At 43.6% G+C, this 23,619-nt stretch overlaps 3 protein-coding genes across 3 annotated transcripts in view; 2 read left to right on the forward strand and 1 right to left on the reverse strand.

Moving 5' to 3' along the window:
* Nucleotides 1-23,619, forward strand: part of LOC309525304 (uncharacterized protein) — a 42,858-nt gene that overhangs the window by 3,899 nt on the left and 15,340 nt on the right. The window lies entirely within an intron of this gene.
* Nucleotides 11,972-23,619, forward strand: part of LOC309524682 (uncharacterized protein) — a 139,826-nt gene continuing 128,178 nt past the window's right edge. The window contains exon 1 of the mRNA XM_082209571.1: nt 11,972-12,134. Coding sequence (XP_082065697.1) covers nt 12,039-12,134 — 96 coding nt within the window. The 5' untranslated portion in view covers nt 11,972-12,038. The remainder of the gene's footprint in view (nt 12,135-23,619) is intronic.
* The window catches only part of NRM (nurim), a 143,494-nt gene continuing 137,803 nt past the window's right edge, over nt 17,929-23,619 (reverse strand). Inside the window, exon 5 of the transcript XR_014216072.1 lies at nt 17,929-18,319. The gene's annotated coding sequence lies outside the window, so the exon portion shown is untranslated. The remainder of the gene's footprint in view (nt 18,320-23,619) is intronic.

Here is a 23,619-nt window from a genome sequence, read left to right on the forward strand (position 1 = left end):
TACTAACCCAGAAATAGTACCTTAGGTTAAGAACTTTGCTTCAGGATGAGAACAGAAATCGTGCTCCGGCGGCGCAGCAGCAGCAGGAGGCCCCATTAGCTGAAGTGGTGCGTCAGGTTAAGAATGGACTGCTGGAATGAATTAAGTACCGTATTTTTCGCTCTATAACACGCACCTGACCATAACACGCACATCGTTTTTAGAGGAGGAAAACAAGGGAAAAAATATTCTGAATGAAACAGTGGACGTGTCATTTTTGTGCTTCATGCTGTGGCCACAGACATGTGATCTGATGGTGAATTTGGGGTGACCCAATGCAAAAATCCTGAGAATCCCTGTGGATCCATGCTTTGTAACCATGTTTTTGCACCAGTGCAGCCCCAGGCAACAGTGGGTGCGTGATTTTGGGGGCCAGGCTGTAGCTATGGACATGCTATGTGCTCTGATGGTGAATTTGGGGTGACCCAATGCAAAGATCCTGAGGATCCATGTGGATCCATGCTTTGTAACCACGTTTTTGCACCATTGCAGCCCCAGGCAACAGTGGGTGTGTGATTTTGGGCGGGCAGGCTGTAGCCATGGACATGCTGTGTGCTCTGATGGTGAATTTGGGGTGACCCAATGCAAAGATCCTGAGGATCCATGTGGATCCATGCTTTGTAACCACATTTTAAGTGGGGAGGGAAGGAAAAACACAGAAGGCTAAGAATGCAGGAGAGGGCTATAACGTGAGGACAGGAAGGCAAAAGTTTCCCCCCACCCACCCACACAAGCCAGCCAGCGTGCTCTCTCTCTCTCTCTCTCTCCCTCTCCCTCCCCCTCCCACCTGCATGTTTTCCGGCTGCCTGATATATACGTATTTTATTTAACTGCCTTGACAGAAGAAAGCATTTTAACTGCATTAAGAACTATTTAGCAGCGAAACCTAAGCTTTGCCATCCCTTAAGAGGTACAGACACTGTAATCTTCCAGATCGCATGAATTTACAGGCAAAACACTGTTTAAGGATTTCATCCTTTTAAATGGAAGAAAGCATATTTGAATGCTGTGTGTCTCCAAAAACAAAAAGCAGAAAGTCAAATCAGAATTTTAAACTGAACCTGTAATCTCTCTTCCCTTCACAAACATTGTTCCCTCCGGAGCATGGGGAGGAATTAGAGGGACGCTCTGCTTTCCTCTCTTCTTGCCTGGAGGGGAGGGGCTTTCCCTGCTCTTTGTTCCGTTTGAGCAAACACAGTAACGAAACAGAGGAGGGTGGGCAGTAAGACCCTGAGGCAGAATGCAGGAAAGCACCCACTTCCTCTTTTCAGGTTTCCCTTTCAGGTTTCCCTTCTCCCTGAAGCGCGGTTTGATTTTTGCCTGATTTTTCGGCTCCAGGGACCACACATTCGCTGCATAACACGCACAGACATTTCCCCTTCCTTTTTAGGAGAAAAAATCTGTGTGTTATAGAGCGAAAAATATGGTACTTAACCCAAGGTACCACTGTAATTTTCTCTTAATGATATACAATCTGTAAACTTTACATTTGTTTTCATAAACGTTCCCATTCCTCCAACTGTATATTAAACCCAACATCCGGAGCCCATTTTATTTGGGCCGATTTTACCTTCTCATCTAAAGTCTCTCCATATAGCAAAATGTTATACGATCTCTTCAATAATTTGGTATTTCCCTCCACAATTTCCTTTTGAAAGTTTGAGATAGTATAGCTGAACCCCCTTTTATTATCTTCTTTAAATTGCTCATTAATTTGTCTGTGATGCAACCAACTTTGTAAAGTACCTTTCAAGTTTTCATAACTTTTAAATTTCAAACCTTTCTCCTCTTCTATTAACAAATCTCTATATGTTGGCCACTTTCCTTTTTTATCACCCCTCCAGCTACACAGGGTCTAATCCTGCCAGACTTTGGTGGATGTCTCAAAAAATTCCAAGTTGTTGGATATTCAAATCGCAGAGCTTGTCAAAACTGAGAGGCAACTATTTACAAATCCTGTTCTTTCAGCAAAGCAGGAATTTTAGGGTTAAAAATACATTTGCTTTCACTCAGAGGCTGAAATGTGGATTTTCTGGGCTTTCATCTCATTCCATCTTATTCACAAAACGTCTCTGCAGGGTTCTCCCCTGAATAGCAGAAGTACGGCTTCCATTTTTAATACTTCTCACGTTGAAGTTCAAATTGAATTAAGTCCAAATTTTTAAATTCCTCTCCAAAAGCTTCTTTTTCTTTTACCTTATAACAGAAGATCTGTCACTTCAGAGGGCGGCTTTTAGGCTTCGGTTATTCAGGTGTGCGTTGGAGCCGACAGCCCGCCTCGACCGTCTTCCCCTCCCCCACCCACTGCTGATGCAACTGCGGGAACCGGTTTGACGGGAGACCTGGGGCTCAGCTGGACCCCGTTGCAGCCCCACTCTTCTGCAGAGTTTTGTGCGGGTGGGGGGGGGTTTGCCCCTAAACCTCTCCTCGGTGGCCTGAAATCCCCCTAAGGGCTCGGTCTTACTCAGACAAAGCCCTGGGCGCTTCCATTTCCTCCATGATCCAGCCTGGAAGCCCGCAATCACAAAGTCAACTCTTTGTGACATTTATTGTATTTTATTACATTTTACAAGTTCACTAACTGAAAGAACAAAAAAATCCCCAGCCAACTTGATTGCAATCACATAACACACTGACAAATGTCCTGCTTATTTATGTTGCAATCCTTCCTAAAAGTTGTTGTATTACATTCTACTTTAAATTACAGTGGTACTTTAAATTACAGTGGTCTGTTCTTAACGTGAAACTGTTCTTAACCTGAGGCACCACTTTAGCTAATGGGGCTTCCTGCTGCCGCCGTGCCGCCAGAGCACAATTTCTGTTTTCATTCTGAAGCAAAGTTCTTAACCACTGTATCTTTCCGTTGATATATAGTTTTATGGTATTACTCCCAAAAAGGGGGGGGGGAATTATGAGCCATCAAACCCCAGAAAAACACCTTCTCCAAGGTTTCCACAATTTTGACCACTAGTGTATGTTGTCTTCTAGGTCCAAAGACACACATGCACACACAGATAGCATGAGCAAGCAGTGCTCCAAAGTGCTTCTCTTGAGAACTTGCCATCTAAGTTGCTTACTCACGGCAAAAGCTCCTATTTCCCAAAAGGACAGGAGGGGGAGGTCTCTCCCCCACTTTTAACCCACCCACTCCCACCGCACGGAAGGCAGAAGTCTTGTTCATTCACAATCCCTGGATCCACTGCCTCTCCCAGGGGATCCAGATGCAAGCAAGGTGCCTTGTTCTTCTTTATTCAAGGGCCACCCATGTATTCAAAGCAGTCCTTTGCAGATTAAGTCTTAAGTACAAAATAAGTACAAAAACCCGACAAAAAGGCTCACAGGTTTATAGTGGCACCTGCTTTCCTAGTCAAGATTCCACATTGTCAGACTGCAGCTCACAAAAACGTAAGCCATAATACATTTATGAGCCTTTAAGGACTGCAAAAGATGAATAAGCAGAAGCATAGTTAATCTATGGACTTCCATCCCACAAGAGACAGTGATGGCCAGCAACTTGGATATCTTTAAAAAACGGATTAAGCGGATTTCTGTGCTCTGCCATCGCAGTCCTAGGCAATAATGCTTCTTAATACTAGTTTCTGGAAAGCACAGGAGGGCAGAGGGCTCTTGGGCTGAAATCTTGCTTGCTGGTTTCCCCCAGGCATCTGCTTGGCCACTGTGAAAACAGGATGCATGACTAGGTGGGTCTTTTCCCGATGCAGCAGGCTGTTATTAGGTTGTAATACGTTGTAATAATTTTACACTTACATGTGGCATAGGAACACCTCAGTTATACTTCTTCCTCATAGGAGAGACTGCTATTGGAGCATGAGATCATTTCTTCACTTGAAAAAGAAAAAGACAGAGATGTGTCTTATAAGCCAGTTCCACCGTAGATTTCTACTATAAAATAATGGTGCTTTCTTAAGTGTGAATGGAGTGACCATGGGTTTCTCTTGCCATTATCTCATCTGCATTCCTAAAAATTTGGAACATGGAGACAGTGGACAATGGAGAGGGTGTTAAAATAAGAGAAGGTGCACATGGGAATTGACATGTGCTTAGTTCATTTATTGTCTTTCCTAAAAGTCTAACAGGATTCTCTCCCTGCCCCAAACAGGTGAGGAAGATGATGGTCAGGATTCTACGGAGAGGTCTCTGAAATCAGTGGGAAGAGCAGAGAAGCCATTTAAATGCAGGGAATGTGGAATGTGCTTTAGTCACTGGAAAAATGAGGAAACACCAACGAACTAACACGGGGGGGAAACCGTTTGAATGCATGGAGTGCGGAAAGAGCTTCACTCAAAGTGGTAAACTTAGAATACATCAATGAACTCACACAGGGCAGAAACCATTTAAATGTATTGAATGTGAAAAGAGTTTCAGTCGTAGTGAAGACCTTAGAATACATCAACGAAATCACACGGTGGAGAAACCGTTTGAATGTATGGAGTGTGGAAAGATCTTCAGTCAAAGTCGAAACCTTAGACTACATCAACGAACTCACACAGGGGAGAAACCATTTGAATGCATTGAATGTGGAAAGAGCTTCAGTCAAAGTGGAGACCTTAGAAGACATCAACGAACTCACACAGGGGAGAAACCATTTGAATGCATTGAATGTGGAAAGAGCTTCAGTCAAAGTGGAGACCTTAGAAGACATCAACGAACTCACACAGGGGAGAAACCATTTAATCGCATTGAATGTGGAAAGAACTTCAGTTGTAGTGGAACCCTTAGAACACATCAACGAACTCACACAGGGGAGAAACCATTTGAATGTATTGAATGTGGAAAGAACTTCAGTTGTAGTGGAACCCTTAGAACACATCAACGAACTCACACGGGGGAGAAACCATTTAATTGCATTGAATGTGGAAAGAACTTCAGTTGTAGTGGAGCCCTTAGAACACATCAGCGAACTCACACAGGGGAGAAACCATTTAAATGCATTGAATGTGGAAAGAGTTTCAGTCGTAGTGGAAACCTTAGAACACACCAACGAATTCACACAGGGGAGAAACCATTTGAATGCACTGAATGTGGAAAGAGCTTCAGTCGTAGTGGAGCCCTTAGAACACATCAACGAACTCACACGGGGGAGAAACCATTTGAATGCATTGAATGTGGAAAGAGCTTCAGTCGTAGTGGAGACCTTAGAATACATCAACGAACTCACACAGGGGAGAAACCATTTGAATGCATTGAATGTGGAAAGAGCTTGGGTTCTAGTGGAACCCTTAGAACACATCAACAAACTCACACAGGGGAGAAACCATTTGAATGCATTGAATGTGGAAAGAGCTTCAGTCGTAGTGGAGACCTTAGAATACATCAACGAACTCACACAGGGGTGAAACCGTTTGAATGTTTTGAATGTGGAAAGAGCTACAGTCAAAGTCGAAACCTTAGAATACATCAACGAACTCACACAGGGGTGAAACCATTTGAATGCATTGAATGCGGAAAGAGCTTGGCTTCTAGTGCAGCCCTTAGAACACATCAACGAACTCACACAGGGGAGAAACCATTTGAATGCATTGAATGTGGAAAGAGCTTCAGTCGTAGTGGAGACCTTAGAATACATCAAAGAACTCACACGGGAGAAACCATATAAATGTATTGAATGTGGAAAGAGCTTCAGTCATACTGGAGCCCTTAGAACACATCAACGAACTCACACAGGGGAGAAACCATTTGAATGTATTGAATGTGGAAAGAACTTCAGTTGTAGTGGAGCCCTTAGAACACATCAACGAACTCACACCGGGGAGAAACCATTTAATTGCATTGAATGTGCTAAGAACTTCAGTTGTAGTGGAGCCCTTAGAACACATCAGCGAACTCACACAGGGGAGAAACCATTTGAATGTATGGAATGTGGAAAGAGCTTCCGTTGTAGTGGAGACCTTAGAACACATCAACAAACTCACACGGGGGAGAAACCATTTGAATGCATTGAATGCGGAAAGAGCTTGGCTTCTAGTGGAGCCCTTCGAACACATCAACGAACTCACACAGGGGAGAAACCATTTGAATGCATTGAATGTGGAAAGAGCTTTAGTCGTAGTGGAGACGTTAGAAAACATCAACGAACTCACACTGGGGAGAAACCATTTAAATGCATTGAATGTGGAAAGAGCTTTAGTCGTAGTGGAGACATTAGAATACATCAACGAACTCACACTGGAGAGAAACCGTTTAAATGCATTGAATGTGGAAAGAGCTTTAGTAGTAGTGGTCCCCTTAGAATACATCAACGAACTCACACAGGGGAGAAACCGTTTAAATGTATTGAATGTGGAAAGAGCTTCAGTCAAAGTAGAAACCTTAGAATACATCAACAAACTCATACAGGGCAGAAACCATTTAAATGTATGGAGTGTTGAAAGAGCTTCAGTCAAAGTAGAAACCTTAGAATACATCAACAAACTCATACAGGGCAGAAACCATTTAAATGTATGCAATGTTCCACTCAAGTTTCACTCTTTACCTCACATCAAGGAACTCATAAAGGCGTAAATCAATTTTAAATGCATGGAATCCGTTTGATGTTTTGGTGTTGGTATTTAAATTTGTATACACATATATATGTATTAAATTAATGAAGGTCACATATACTGAATGTAGAAAAGAAGTTGCAAGTTGTTGCTAGATAAACGGGGAGAGTGTGAATCTGGAATGCTCAAGGTATGTGATGAATCTGTTGAGTTTTGACCTCCGCCCTTCAATGCCAAAATGATGGGCTGCCCTTGTCTTCTGGAGCAGCATCTGTCTGCTTTAGGGAAATGGGGTACCTCAGATGTTGGGAAACAACGCCCATAAGTTCTAAGAAACGTGAGATTTTCCACCCTTGAGTTTTTGAACTACAACTCCCATCATTCTTGGCCATTCTTTAGAACAGAGACAAACAATTTTTTTTTAAAAAAAAACCTTTTCTTTATAAACCATTATCTTCTCAATCCAAGATTTGCTTTTCATATATATATAAATATTTGGTTAGCAAGGCGGTACAGAAATAATAATAAAAAAGCTACAATAAAAGCATTATCAGCATTTAAAAAGAATTGCTATTGGATCTTCAAGGCATTGAGTTACAAATTAAGGCAAAGATCAACCATTTCTTCTGCAAGCTGTTCCCCATCCAGTATTTCCCATCTTCTGCCTTCTGAACTATGTTCCTCTGCAAACCACTGGTCCAAATCTATACAGTCCTCCTGCTCCCGGGAAGATTCAGAGGGAGGCTCTCACAAATGCGCCTCAGTGCAGCTCTCCTCAGCTGGGTCCCTGGTTAGGTTAGGGTTTAGGGGAGCAAGCATGGGCCTGGCCCTTGGGTGGGGGCGAGGGGAGAAGGGAAGAGAAGTAGAGGGGATGCTTCTTTTTCTGCGCAAGGCTAGTTCTTGTTTCTCCCAAGTATGTGCCTGTAATCAGCAAGTGTGCATTTAGCAGGAGTGTATCCCTTTGTCTTAGAGTGCAAGTTAATTCAGAAGGCATTAGAGCGAAGCGAGTGTATTGCATATGTTAAGTTGATTGCAACCTTTTTAAAAAAAATTAATATTCTGTATTCATTAAAAAATTTGCATGTCTATACAAACGCATCCATTCTTAAGGAAATCGGCCCTGAGTGCTCATTGGAAGGACAAATCGTGAAGCTGAGGCTGCAATACTTTGGCCACCTCATGAGAAGAGAAGACTCGACTTCCGGGGTTGGCGCCATCGGGAATGGTGGATTCCCTCTAACTTTGAGGGATTAAGCTTTGTGGAAATTTGGTCTTTCCGCTGCGGCGAAGTGGGGACCCCTCTAAAAATCACAGGCGGGTGAAACCTGTGACCGTGGGACTCGGCGGGCACCTTCAGCGCCCCCCTAATTTACAAGGGAACCCGACTACGGGCTTTGGAGCGAACGGGGTGAGCGGCGTGGTGCTAAGAACCAACTGTTTCTTCCGTGGAGCGAAGCCGCACAGCTGTTGCCGGAGAGCGCTGACTTTTTTCCTGTGACAATTCGGCCATCAAAACAACTACCTGTGAGTAGGTTAAATCTGAAGATCTGAAAATAAGGGAAACAAAGGTTTAATTTGGCACCGAAGCGGGAAGGTTTAAACAGGAAGTCCGCCTCCCGCTTCTTGTGAACAGATCAAAGCAAAGACCTTCTAAGCTAAGACCTGGAAAGTCGACTGAAAAGGACTGTAATCCTAACATCAATACAAAAGATCTCCCTCCCTTGGTTGCAGGAGGGGGGGAGAGAGAAGTAAATTTTCCTGCAAAAAGAGAGGAAAGGAAACAAAAGTCCACCGCTTAAAGCCTGGGAACGGGCTGCCAATGGACAATAAGATTGCTGCATTGTGAAGCGCGCTGCTTATGGACAATGTAATTTTTGACAGCTAACTCTGCAAGAGAGATACATTGTTTCTGATTGGTTTCTCCTGATTTTAAGGTAACAGAAAACTAACTGAAATTGAAACTGTTGCTTATTTTGTTAAATGGGGGACTAGAAAGAGTTATTTTAATGCAACAAGTATTGACTGTTACTGTGTCCCCCTAGAGGAAGTTTGAAATTGTTACAACAACTGGCCAGGGGAATTTTCCAATTCAAAACAAACTCTGGCCGTGGGATCGACCTTGGGCTCCAGTTAAAGTGTTATGGCAGATGGAAAAGAAAAAATAGACTTGCTTCAAGAAAAAACAACAAGGTCTGGTAAATCGTGGCAGCAGCGAAGAGCATCAGCATCTGGCCCTTCTGCACCACCAGGGGCAGCATCTGTTCAACTTAAGTCAAAAGGAATGGCACCTGAAGATGTTTTAGTTCTGGCATTAGGCAAAACTAATGAATCTTTGGAAAAATTAAACAAGTAGCTGAAGCATCAACTAAAATTGATCAAAACACTACAAACATTAATAACTTTGGGACAGAAGGTGAATACTAATACAGAAACTATTGAGAAATTGCTGCAGGAATCTACTTTGACCCGAAAGACAGCTGAAGAAGCAAAGGAAAAAGCAGTTGCCGTAGAGGAGAAGATACCACCGATATGTAGGCAACTCGAGGACCATAGGTCAATGTTGTTTATGATTGAATTGAAGGAAAAACAAACGAACTTGAGGATCAGGGCTGTACCTGAACTTGAGAAAGACAACCTAAGTGACTTTCTTATGCAGGAATTTGCAGACTTTTGGAACCTAGATTCTGAGAATCAAAGAATCAAGACCAAGTAGGCTTTCTCCCGGGCAGACACTTGTCTGAACAATACGAGGAATATCATTAATATTTTAAAAAAATTACAAGTGAACATTAATACTAAAGCAGTTTTGATATTTGTGGACGCGGAGAAAGCTTTTGACAACATTTATTGGAGTTTTATGAAGAAAAAACTTCAAGGGATGGGGGTTGGTCAAGGTTTTGGAAATGGTATAGGTGCAATTTATTCAGAATAAAAGGCTAAACTAATTGTTAACAATGTGGTGACGGAGGAATTTAAGATAGAGAAAGGGACATGACAAGGTTGCCCAATTTCCCCATTGCTCTTTATTTTGGTCCTGGAGGTTCTCCTAAATATGATCAGAAGGGACCAACTGGTTAAAGGTATATAAGTCGGAGCCAAACAGTACAAATTGAAAGCTTTTGCAGACAATCTAGTACTAACATTACAGGAGCCAGAATCTAGTAATAAAAGAGTATTGGAATTAATTCAAGAATTTGGTCAGGTTGCAGGATTTAAGTTGAATAAGTTAAAAACTAAAGTTCTCGAGAAAAATCTAACACCGATTGAGAAAGAGAGGTTTCAGACGGAGACAGGTTTAACATTGGTTAAGAAAGTAAAATACCTGGGGGGTTAATATGACCGCTAAGAACTTGAATTTATTTAAAGATAACACTGAAAAATGTTGGTCAGAAGTGAAAAAGGATTTAGAAATATGGTCAAATTTGAAGCTTTCCTTGCTAGGCTGTATTGCTGCTACAAAAATGAATGTATTGCCAAGAATGTTGTTTTTGTTTCAAGCATTGCAAATTTTGGACAAAATGGACTGTTTCAAGAAGTGGCAGAGAGATATTTCCAGATTTGTCTGGCAGGGCAAGAAGCCCAGAATAAAATTTAAAATACTAACTGATGCAAAAGAAAGAGGTGGATTTGCCCTGCCAGACCTTAGACTTTATTATGAATTAGCAGCATTTTGCTGGCTGAAAGAATGGCTGCTTCTTGAAAACACAGACATTTTGGATTTAGAAGGTTTCAATAATGTATTTGGGTGGCGTGCATATTTGTGGTATGACAAGGTCAAAGCACATAAAGCATTTAAAAACCATATTGTCAGGAAAGCATTGTTCAATGTCTCGATAAGATATAAAGATTTGCTTGAAAATAAAACCCCAAGGTGGCTATCACCGATGGAAGCAAAGGCTCAGAAAAAGCTCAATATGGAGGCCAAATGGCCGAAATACTGGGAGATTTTGGAACAAGAAGGAGATAAATTGAAATTGCAGAGTTTTGAGAAACTAAAAGATAAAGTGCGAGATTGGCTCCTTTATTATCAAATAAGGGAGGCTTATAATCTGGACAAGAAAATTGGCTTCCAGGTGGAAAAATCAAAATTAGAAACAGAACTGTTAGATCCCAAAAGTAAGATATTATCAAGAATGTATAACTTGCTGTTGAAATGGAATACTCAGGATGAAACGGTGAAATCTGCTATGATAAAATGGGCACAAGATGTCGGACATAACATTATGTTGGCTGACTGGGAACAGTTATGGACCACAGGTATGAAATTTACGGCATGTAATGCCTTAAGAGAGAATATTATGAAAATGATATACAGGTGGTACATGACACCAGTCAAGCTTGCAAAAATCTACCATTTGCCTGATAATAAATGTTGGAAATGTAAAGAAAATGAAGGTACATTCTTTCCCCTCTGGTGGACGTGCCCAAAGATCAAGGCTTTCTGGGAGATGATATATAATGAAATGAAAAAGGTATTTAGATATATTTTCCTCAAGAAACCAGAGGCCTTTCTCTTGGGCATGGTCGGCCAATTGGTGTTAAAGAAGGATAGAACTTTTTTATGTATGCTACAACAGCAGCAAGAATACTCATTGCAAAGTATTGCAAGACACAAGATGTACCCACCCTGGAAGAATGGCAGATGAAAGTTATGGACTATATGGAATTGGCAGAAATGACCGGCAGAATCCGAGACCAGGGAGAAGAGTTGGTGGAAGAAGATTGGAAGAAATTTAAAGATTATCTACATAAACACTGCAAAATTAATGAATGTTAGAATGATGTTGGCATGAAGTTAAGTGGTTCTAGCAGCAATGCTATAAAGGAGTATGTAAAAATGGATTGTTATCAGATGAGAATGTAAAGATATAATACATTCAGGTAGAGGAATAAGATAAAAACAAGGAGGGAACAGGGAGGTGTGAGGAGGTCAGGGAAACAAGTAAACGAAAGATAAGATATGAAAAGATTGATTTGATTTTAATTGTTTTTGCTTTTCTGTATTTTGTATCTTTTTCTTTGCATCATATAGCAACTCCTGTTCTAGCTTTCAGCTGTATCTTTGTGATTCTCCTATTAGCAGTATTTTTGCCCCTATTGAGGGGTGGCAACTTGCAAAATAAGCAGTTTCATAAAGGACAGACAACCATAACTTCTGTTGTAGAAGCACACTCAAGTATTTACCGAGATACACATTGTTACATTTGTTGTGGCCCTTTGGGCAACTGCCACAAGGCCACTACTGCCCATGCCATGCCAGCCTTGGGAAGGGAGAAGGGACAGGCAGACGGAAGGAATTGCCAAAGGTGTTTGAAAATGGGTGGAGGCTCTTGGGAAGAGGGTGCCCAATAGGGGCTTCTACAGGGGCAGCAGAATGTCTTGGGCAGAATCCCTGCAGGAGCTCTGAGACTCCCTAGACTTCTTCCTCCCAGGAAGCTACAACTTGCTTTGGCTTCTGTGCTCCTCAAGAAGTTGGACCTGCAAACCTGGTCAGGATGGATGGAGGAAGATGGACAGTTGACCTACTCAAGCTGTCTCCTGCATCCCTCCCTACAACCTCTGATCATCCCCTCCCGGGACCCTCGGAGAAATCTGGTGAGTTCCAGGGGAGAGGAGATGGGGACATGGATGGCTGGATGGTGGAGGGAGAAAGAGTAAAAGATGGAGAGGAGACCAAAGGCAGGAAGGGGAAGAAAGGAAGGAAGAAAAGGGTGAGGCCTTTTTCAAAGCAGCTCTTTGTTTTTGGCTGGAGGCTCTGCACATAGGATTGGGCATATGAAGACCAAGAGTGGCCGGTATTATAAGCAAATTGTGTAAACTTGCCAGTCTTACAGTCAGGGGTTATGTGTGAGAGTGGGTGAGTGGGATAATTGATAGAGCGCCTGTAATTCTGTCCCTCCATAAGTTTACATGGAGATACAGTGGTACAACCTTGGTACAAATTTCAAATTAAGTGTACAAAACCAACAAAGAGACTCACAGGTTTATAGTGGCACCATCTTTCCTAACCAAGTGTCCACTTTGACAGATTGCAGCCCACAAAAGCTTAGCTCATAATACATTTATGAGCCTTAAAGGACTCCAAAAGATGAATAAACAGAAGCATAGTTAATCTATGGACTTCTATCCTACTGGAAACTGACAGCCGGAAAGTTGGATATCTTGAAAAAAAGGGGATTAGGCTGGTGTCTGTGCTCTGCCCATGTGGTCCTAGGCAATAATGCTTCTTAATACTAGTTTCTGGAAAGCACAGGAGGGCAGAGGGCTCTTGGGCTGAAATCTTGCTTGCTGGTTTCCCACAGGCATCTGCTTGGCCACTGTGAGAACAGGATGCTTGACTAGGTGGGTCTTTGCCCGATGCAGCAGGCTGTTATTAGGTTGTAATACGTTGTAATAATTTTACACTTACATGTGGCATAGGAACACCTCAGTTATACTTCTTCCTCATAGGAGAGACTGCTATTGGAGCATGAGATCATTTCTTCACTTGAAAAAGAAAAAGACAGAGATGTGTCTTATAAGCCAGTTCCACTATAGATATCTACTATAAAATGATGGTGCTTTCTTAAGTGTGAATGGAGTGATCATGGGTTTCTCTTGCCATTATCTCATCTGCATTCCTAAAAATTTGGAACATGGAGAGGACAGTGGAGAATGGAGAGCGCGTGAAAATAAGAGAAAGTGCACATGGGAATTGACGTGTTTTCAGTTTCTTTCTTGTCTTTCTTAAATGTCTAACAGTATTCTCTCCCCCCCCCAACTCCCAAATAGGTGAGGAAGAGGATGGTCAGAATTCTATGGAGCCATCTGTGAATTCATTGGGAAGAACAAAGAAGCAATTTAAATGCAGGGAATGTGGAATGTGCTTTAGTCACTGTGGAAGAATGAGGATACACCAACAAACTCACACAGGGGAGAAACCATTTGAATGTATTGAATGTGGAAAGAGCTTCAGTGAAAGTGGAAACCTTAGAAAACATCAACGAGCTCACACGGGGAGAAACCATTTGAATGTATTGAATGTGGAAAGAGCTTCAGTGAAAGTGGAAACCTTAGAAAACATCAACGAACTCACACGGGGGAGAAACCATTTAAATGCATTGAATGTGGAATGAGCTTCAGTGACAGTGGAAACCTTAGAATACATCAACAAACTCACACAGGAGAGAAACCATTTGAATGTGTTGAATGTGGAAAGAGCTTCAGTGAGAGTGGAGCCCTTAGAGGCCATCAACGAACTCACACGGGGGAGAAACCTTTTAAATGTACTGAATGTGGAAAGAACTTCAGACTGTGTGGAGACCTTAATATTCACGAGCGAATTCACACAGGTGAAAAGCCATAAATGTATGCCATGTTCCACTCAAGGTGCACTCTTTACTTCACATCAAGAAATTCATAAAGGCGGAAATCCATTTTAAATGCATGGAACCCGTGTGATGTTCTGGTGTTTGTATTTAAATTTGTACACACACGTATATATATATGTATAAAAGTAATGAAGGTCACATATACTATATGTACAAAAGACGTGGCAAGTTGTTGCTAGATAAATAGGGGGAGAGTGTGAATCTGGAATGCTAAAGGTGTGTGATGAATATGTTGAGTTTTGACCTCCGCCCTTCACTGCCAAAATGATGGGCTCCCCTTGTCTTGTGGATCAGCATCTGTCAGGCTTCAGGGAAATGGCTTCCTTCCCCCTTGGCCGTAGATAAGCAGAACAAAAGAAAAGGAGTCTTCGTACCAGTTAGAAACTTTAATGATTCCAGCGAGAGAACAAAGAACCCGTCTTCACACAAATGGCAGTGCTCCCAATGAAGAGGTACACCCCCTCACATCCCTAGTCACCCATGTCACTTCTGCATCTTGTAACCTGGGCTCGCACCCTCTGTGCTTTCTGTCCTGCCACTTTCGCAGCTCTCCCTGACCTTGGGGGAATTGGATGGATGCTTTCCAGAGACAATGAATCAGTTAGCTCTCTTCCCCCCAGTGTTTTTTCTTCAAGCTGTTCCCCATCCAGTATTTCTGCCTTCTGAACTATGTTCCTCTGCAAACCACTGTTCCAAATCTATACAGTCCTGCTCCTAGGAAGACTAATGGGGATTGGGAGTCTCCCAGCATTGTGTCTCAGTGCAGCTCTCCTCAGCACAATCCCTGGAGACTGCGGTTAGGTTTTGGTTTAGGGGAGAAAGCGTGGGCTTGGGTCTAGGCCCCGGGGGCTTGGAGAATAAAGGTAGAGATTTACAAGGGATGCTTCTTTCTCTGCGCAATGCTGGTTCTTGTTTCTCCTGAGTACACGCCTGTAATCAGCGTGTGTGCTTTTAGCAGGAGAGCGCCCCTTTGTCTCAGAGCATAAGATGCTTCAGGAGGCATTAGAGCAAAGCGCCTGTATCATACATGTGCCATGAGAGTAATGGTGGGGGGAATGTAAATACCTGTTGGGGTGCTTAAAAGGAGGCTGTTGTTTCATGAGAGGGGGCGGGGGGAGGAGAGCCTTAGCAACGCCGAACAGAAAGAGCCAAGCGTGCTTATACGATACATGTGGTTGCTACTCTGACTTTGAAGCTGGGCAGTGAAAGTGGCACATGCTTCTGCTAAAAGCAGATCTGGGGTAGGGAAGATTAAGTTAATTGCAACCTTGAACTATGGTTACCAGACGTCCCCATTTCCTGGAGAAAGTCCCCGGATTTACAAATCTGTCCCCGGACAAAATCCGCCCCTGGAATGTCCCTGGATATCATTTAATGTCCCTGGGTTTATATTTTAAGTGTTGTACATTTATTAGTAGGGAATGAATGTTGCATGATTGTTTCAACGGCACAAGACACATCATATGGGGACTTCTGGCGAGGCAAAATAGTGGGCGCCATGGCAGCAGCAGCTCCTGAAGCCAGCCAGAATCAACTGCGCTACCAGGCTGGCTGCAGGGTGCTGAGACTGCCACTGACGCTTCCACTGCTGAGGAGGAACTGGGGAAACCATTGACCCCCCCCCACGACCCAAATCAAGCCAGGAGCGAGAGCACCTGGCCAACTGCCCAGCAGCGCTCCGGGGCCAGGAAAACCCCGGAGCCAAGGCAGGGAGAAGAAGGAGAAGGAAGAGAAAGAGGAAGGAGAAAAAAGAGGGGATCCCCGACCTTGCCATGCCACTGCTGCCGCTGAGGAGCAGAGTGAGGAGAGCACTGGGAGGGCAAGGATACGTGACCGAACCCAGGCCCGACCTGAGCCTACTCCACTCCAAGAGAGCAGGCCAGGGCCCAGAGGAAGGCTGCAAGACAGAGGAGACCACAGAAGAGATTACTTCTTAATTTTTCTTTAAAAATAGCGTTTTAATAATAACTTTTTTTCTCTTTTTTTAAAAAAAACGTGTCCCCAGATTGCTACTCTGACTTTGAAGATGGGCTGTGGAAGTGGCACATGCTTCTGCTAAAAGCAGATCTAGGGAAGATTAAGTTAATTGCAACCCTAAACACCCTTGGGTCCCATTAGAGAGGCTGCTCATGAGGCCGGAGGAACATCGCCCGCCTGTGAGGCGTGAAGGCCACTCCCTGCAATGCCTTTCCCACCTGGCCTACGGTCACCCAGCCCTACTATGTTAAATTTGTATTCTGTAGTTGACCTCCTTTGTAATGTTTTACTTTGAAATCTTTTAAGGTAATATTTTAGTTTTCTGTTATATTGCTTTGACAGTATACTCTATACAGTAGTAAGTTGGGATAAAAACACCTTGGGTGACAAACACTTCATGTTACAAACTCCATTAACCTGGAGGTAGTACCTCGGGTTGAGAACTTTACCTCAGGATGAGAACGGAAATTGCACAGCGGCAGTGGAAGGCCCCATTAGCTAAAGTGGTACCTCAAGTTAAGAACAGTTTCAGGTTAAGAATTGACCTCCAGAACCAATTAAGTTCTTAACCCAAGGCACCACTGTATTTCACTCTTTTCAAATGGTTTTATTTATGTTTTATTGATTTAATATGCTGTAAACCGCTTTGAGGTTTTTCTTAAAAATATAAAGCAGTATAGAAATGAAATAAATAACAATAAAGTATAGAGCAGGGATATCCAACATGGGGTTGCTCACATGTTGGGCAACGACTCTTATAAGCCTCAGCCCGTACGGCCAAGGTTGATGGGAGTTGTATTTCAAAAGCTCAGGGGTTTAAAATCTCATGTTTCTTACAACTTGTCATCATGAATAATTTTAGGTAAAACTTTTGTTGATACAGAACTCATTTTTAGCTTCCAGGAGCAGCTGGTCACTTCTGCTTTATAAACAAACCCAAATATATTGAAACACTTTACATTAAAACCAAATTTCAGAACAGATACAAACATATTTTTTTAAAAAACACACACACACACTTTTTTTTTACTTTACAAACCATTATCTTCTCAATCCAAGATTTGCTTTTCATGTGTATAAAAATACTTTGTTAGCAAGAGGTTACAGGAAAAAAAGCTACAATAAAAGCATTATCAGCATTTAAAAAGAAATGCTAATGGATGTTCAAGGCATTGAGTTACAAATGAAGGCAAATATCAACCATTGCTAGGTAGAGCCTGGAGACATAATCCTAGAATCACCCCCTGCCCCCCACAGCCCGCTTTTGCCTGTAAATGTATTTGATTCAAAGATCATATAAATCATATTTTTTGTCATTAATTCTGATGGGCAGGGCGAGTTAAAAGTCACCCACCGCATGGAGATATATTTGGGTTTGAGAGGCAGGTGGTCCACTGCTGGACGGCCATCTTGACCAGAATCTTTCTCAAGGCCTTGTCTTCTTCAGCCCAGGTAGGCCTTGGAATTAAGAATGCTTTGGAACTGTATTGATGCGACAGAAGCAAGAGGATGGGAAATGAATTCTGATTGCTTGCTTGGAACAGAAATGTATTTGGAAGACACTGTACTGAAGAGGTATATTTGCAAAAAGCAAAAAAAAACCTCACAGCCCACTCCACAAATTATCTAGGCTGCTACCTCTTTAAAATAGTTCTTGCTTGTGAATCAAAGTTAAAAATCCTATACAGTGGTACCTCGCAAGATGAATGCCTCGCAAGACAAAAAACTCGCTAGACGAAAGGGTTTTTTGTTTCTTGAGCTGCTTCGCAAGACGATTTTCCCTATGGGCTTGCTTAGCAAGACGGAAACGTCTTGCAAGTTTGTTTCCTTTTTCTTAACACCGTTAATACAGTTGTGACTTGACTTCGAGGAGCAACTCATAGAATGTGGTGTGGTAGCCTTTTTTGAGGTTTTTAAAGACTTTGGTGGTTTTTGAGGCTTTTCCAAAACTTTCCCAACACCGTGCTTCGCAAGACGAAAAAAATTGCAAGACGACAAAACTCGCGGAACGAATTAATTTCGTCTTGCGAGGCACCACTGTACTTTAAAAATCACTTGGACAGAAGTTCTGTAGCAAAAAATGAATGGCAAAACCCAGTTCTAATGCTTTGCTATTATAATTAATTTCAGCTGAGGCGTCTGCTATGCTTTTTAACAGCTGCAGAATCCCAGTCAGGTGTGCCTGGTGTCCTCTTGGGCAGAAAGGCCAGCAGCAGAGTCCATGACAGACAGAGCCACCCCCTGACTGGTTGTAAGTAAAGCCAGCTAGCAGGTGGGGAATGGCTGGGGGCAGACTGAGGTTACTGGGGCAGTGCCCCACTGATTCCACAGGGCCCAGCTTTCCCAGAGATGGGGAACATTTTGTCTGTTGACCTACCTGCCTGCTGTCTGCAGTTGTAAATTGTAAAAAAGCCTCCCTCAAACAACAACAACCTGACCACCTCATGTTGATGGCAGCTGAAGTCCACCAACTTCTGGAGGGCCATGGGCTTTCCCCAACCCCTGCTCTAGAGACTTCCCTCCAAGGAACTTGGGGTTGAATTCGGCCATCTTTGGAGTTCCACCTCTTTCCTCAAGGATTCCAACCTACTGGGCCATGTGGCTTGACCTGGGATCACCATATAGAACTCCTTATATGTGTTTTAAGAGTTGTAGTAAAGTAGGCCTGCTGGAAGCCAGAACTCTTAGGTCCCATTTACAGACCACTCAAGTCCCGAGTGCGTAAAAGCAAAAAGAGATATAAGGCACATTTCATCGTTCAGTGCTTAGCATGGAAGAGTGCAAGGTACCAGGCTCTCAGGACCCAATATACTAGGACACCAGCACCCACATATAAAATTGGGGCCACACTGGTTCAGTTCCCCCCCAAGGACGGAGGGGCCATTCTTGTCCAGCTGAGCTTGCAGGTAGAGGTAGTCCTGCTGGTCGAGGTTGTGGGCGCAGGTGATGTAGGCCATGAAGAGCAACACGAGGAGCAGGCGTTCAAGGGAGAGGCAGGGAACGGCCCACAGGATGAGGAGAAACCGCCGGTACACAGGGTGGCAAAGGTAGGAGAAGAGGTGGACAGCACGCATGGACTTCACAGCCAAAGGGTCCCCCATGCCCAGGTAGTGGTAGTAAACCTGTGGAACGAAAGAAACACCCGTTTCCATTGCAGACACACAAATCTTTTGAGGAAATGACACCATTTTAGACCTGCGTACACATTGGGCAACTACATATTCACAAAGGGGGAATGTGAGATCTGTTTACGTTTTGTTATCTGGACTGCTGAGAAAACATTTAATTGCTTCTGCGGTCATTGCCTTGGCCAAAAATCCCTCAGAATTCTAGAGATGGAAAAAAGATAAAGTCCCTACCAAGGAGGAATAACAGATTAAACTGTTGGACTATGCCGAAATGGCAAAACTGACTGGAAATTTCAGAAACCAAGAAGACCAGAACTTTGTTAAAGTGGTCTCTAAGATAAATTATAAATTTTCCCCATCCTTTGTTAGAAAGCACTGAAAATCGGGGTTGCTTTTTAAATTTATCGCTTTGTCACGACTGAAGGCAAAGCAAAGAACTTCCCCTCTCTCCTTACAAATTAAAACCGCCTTCCACTTTTTTCAGTATTTCCTGTGAAGAATATTGCTTTCACATCCTTAGTGTACATTTGGCAGGCATCTAAAGTACATGGTCCCCCCCCCCAAAAAAAAAGATTCATGGGAGTGGTCGAATGGGAGGTATTCTTTGACAGGGCGCCTGTCTTGCTGCTGCTGCTGCTGCTGCATGTCACTGTTCCCTGTTTCTGTGTGTCTGTGAGGAGAATACAGGACACTGCAAAAGACACAGGTTGTTATGAAGGTGCAATAAGCCAGGCAGAGAGTGGTCCCTCCCTATAATGTAAACAGAGAGGCTTCTTTTCAGGAGATTTCTGTATAAAGAACACTTTGCTGACGTGGAAGTGGGGACTAAGTGAGGTTGGAGTGGAACCATGTTTGCATGAACATGAGAATGTAAAATATGCTCTCCATTTAAATATTTATTAAAATAATTTATTCATTTACTCAGAAGAGTCATTAGGCTTTTTTTGCTGTAAGCTGCTTCCTACATTGTAAGACGTGGGTCATGAGACCCTTGATCCCTCCTCGAAATACAATCTGAACCAAATGGGTGAGGCAGTAAAGAGTTTATTGATTACAATACGTTCTTGCAAGAGGAAAGGGGTCCACAGTAGCTGATGTTCCCTGTACTGGAAGCCCAGCTTCCCTCCCTCGTCTCCCCATTGGCTGGTCCTGCAAGGTTTTCTTTCCCCCAATTATCAAAGGAAAGGAAAGGAAAGAGGCTGGGGGGGGGAGAGAGAGAAACTTCTCCTTCCTCGCTAGAGTCACCTGACTTCCGGCTTCACCAGCGGAGATAAAAGGAGGGAGGGAAGCAAAGGGGGGAGGGGAGGGGGCTGCTTCCTCCTAATTAAGCCTCCTCATTAAGCGGCGTCACTCCCTGCCTCCCAGGCGGGGGCTCCCATTCCCGCCCCCGTTGTCCAGGGTCGCTGCATCTGCCGCCGCCGTCAGGATTTTGGGTGAGTGCAAAGCCAGCGGCGGGGAAGGAGGGAAGGGGCTTGGCAAGGGGTGGGGGTCCAGGATGAGAAGCCCCGGGACGGGGAGAAGAAGAGAAGGGAGGAAAGGGAGCTGCTCTTTTTAATGGGGCCTTGAGGGGGGGGGGGTTCCATTGTGGAAAGAGAGAAGATTCTTCCTGCCCAGATCTGGTGCAAAGGGAGTTGCATGGAAGGAGGCGGGAAAGGGGAGAGGCTTGGGCATTGCTGGGCAGGTTAATAATAATAATAATAATAATAGTACCTGCCCATCCAGGGTGGGTTTCCAGTGCGGCTTACAACATAGATAAACCATAATAAAACATCAAACGTTAAAAGCTTCCCAATACAGGGCTGCCTCTAGATGTCTTCTAAAAGTCAGATAGTTGTTTATTTATTTGAAATTGGAAGGAAGGGCGCCACCTCCGAGAAGGCCCTTTGCCTGGTTCCCTGTAACCTCGCTTCTTGCAGGGAGGGAACTGGCAGAAGACCCTCGGAAGTGAACCTCAATGTAGAGCCCTCCCTCCCTCCCTCCCTCCTTCCTTCCTTCCTTCTCTTTAGACACCAGGCGAAAGCATTCCTCTTCTCCCAGGCATCGGGCTCATTAAACAATCTATGGCCTTCACACCTGCATTTGTGGTTGTGTAAGGGGGCGGTTGTCGTTTTTATTTCTTACTGTGCTGTTCAACTCTGATTTTTCTATTGTAAGCTGCCCTGTGATCTTCGGAGGAAGGGCAGTATAGAAATGTAAAGAATAGCAGTAAAAATAGGAAGCCCTGTTGTGCTCAAGGAGGTGGTTGGGACAGAGTCTCTGATTAGTATGCATAGCAGGTCAGGCTAAGGAGGGAATAATAATAATAATAATAATAATAATAATAATAATAATAATAATAATAAAATCATTACTTGCACCCTGCCCACCTGACTGGGTTCCTCGGCCACTCTGGAAGGCTTCCAACAAAATAAAAAACACTGAAAACACTGAATACTTCCCTGTACAGGGCTGCTTTCAGAAGTCTTCCATTTTGTAGAAATAGCCTTCGATTTTAAAGAAATGCCCTCTTTAAGTACAGTGGTGCCCCGCAAGACGAATGCCTCGCAAGACAAAAAACTCGCTAGACGAAAGGTTTTTTCATTCGCGATTTGCCTCGCAAGACGAATTCTCCTATGGGCTTGCTTCACAAGACGAAAACGTCTTGCGACTTTGTTAAACCGTTTAAACCGTGCTTCGCAAGAAGAAAAATTCGCTAGACAGCAAAAATTGCGGAACGAATTAATTTCGTCTTGCGGGGCACCACTGTAATCACGTGATGTAAATATGTACACTAGTGGTCAAAATTGTGGAAACCTTTTGGAAAAGTGTATTTCTGAGGTTTGATGGCTCCTAACACCACTTTTTTTTTGAGTAATACCATAAAATTATATATCAATGGAGATCTAATTTAATGAAAAACGTAATGCAATAACTTTTATGAAGGATTATTTATTGCAACAGCAGTCATAAAGAAGAAACGTGAAACACATACAATAAAAGAGATATACAAAAATTCTCACCGTGTCAGTTAATACTTAGCTGGGTAATCTTTAGCCTTCCATGGAGTAAGGTAAGCTTTTTCGTTATGCAGCTGTAATAATGTGAAACTAAGATTAAATTATTTCCCTTATTAATTGGGGGGTCTGCATAAAAGGCAGATCTACACGGATCCTCATGGATCCTCCACTTTTTAAAAAATAATTCCAACAAATGCAGTGTCAAATCACACCTAGAAGGCACGCCTACAATCTGGACTATAAAAAACGTGGATCCAACACTTTGCCGCGCTGCAGCACCATAAAAACATGGATCCGAGGCACGGATCCTCATGAATTCATATGATTTTTATATTGAAACAAAATAAAAACATCATGATACTGTAGACCACATCTTAGACTGTAGGCAGAACCAAAAAAATCACGCATCCACGATTTCGTGGTGCCGCAGTGGCGCAAAAACATGGTTAAAAAACACGGATCCTCATGAATCCTCATGATTTTTGAACTAAATCAGCCCAAACTCACTTTCAAATTACACATCATGTCCAGGGGCACAACATCCACCACAGAAATCATGGATCCATGGCTTCCTGGCCACACCATGGCCCAAAAACGTGGTTTTCAAGAACGGATCCTCATGGATCCTCACACTTTTTGCATTGGGCCAACCCAAACTCACCGTCAAATCACACATCATAGCCAGGGGCACAGCCTACACCACAAAAAACCCGGATCCACGCCTGCCTGGCCACGCCCTGGCCCAAAAACGTGGTTCCGAAGCACGGATCCTCATGAATCCTCATGATTTTTGCACTAGATCAGCCCAAAGTCACCATTAGATCAAACATCATGGCCAGGGGCACAGCATCCACCACAAAAATCACGGATCCACGGCTACCTGATCACTCCGTGGCCCAAAAAGGTGGTTTTGAAGCATGGATCCTCATGGATCCTCAAGCTTTTTGTATTGGGCCAACCCAAACTCACCGTCAAATCACATATCATGTCCAGGGGCACTGCCTGCACCACAAAAAACTCGGATCCACGGCTTCCTGGCCACTCCAAGGCCCAAAAACGTGGTTTTGAAGCACGGATCCTCGTGGATCCTCACGCTTTTTGCATTGGGCCAACCCAAACTCACTGTCAAATCACACATCATAGCCAGGGGCACAGCCTGCACCACAAAAAACTCGGATCCACGGCTTCCTGGCCACTCCAAGGCCCAAAAACGTGGTTTTGAAGCACGGATCCTCATGGATCCTCACGCTTTTTGCATTGGGCCAACCCAAACTCACTGTCAAATCACACATCATGTCCAGGGGCACAGCCTGCACCACAGAAAACTCGGATCCACGGCTTCCTGGCCACTCCAAGGCCCAAAAACGTGGTTCCGAAGCACGGATCCTCATGGATCCTCACGCCTTTTACATTGGGCCATCCCAAACTCACCATCAAATCACACATCATAGCCAGGGGCACTGCCTGCACCACAAAAAACTCGGATCCACGGCTTCCTGGCCACTCCAAGGCCCAAAAACGTGGTTTTGAAGCACGGATCCTCATGGATCCTCACGCTTTTTGCATTGGGCCAAGCCAAACTCACCGTCAAATCACACGTCATAGCCAG

This window comes from Podarcis vaucheri, assembly GCF_965113315.1.
Source record: "Podarcis vaucheri genome assembly, chromosome: 2".
Lineage (NCBI taxonomy): Eukaryota > Metazoa > Chordata > Lepidosauria > Squamata > Lacertidae > Podarcis > Podarcis vaucheri.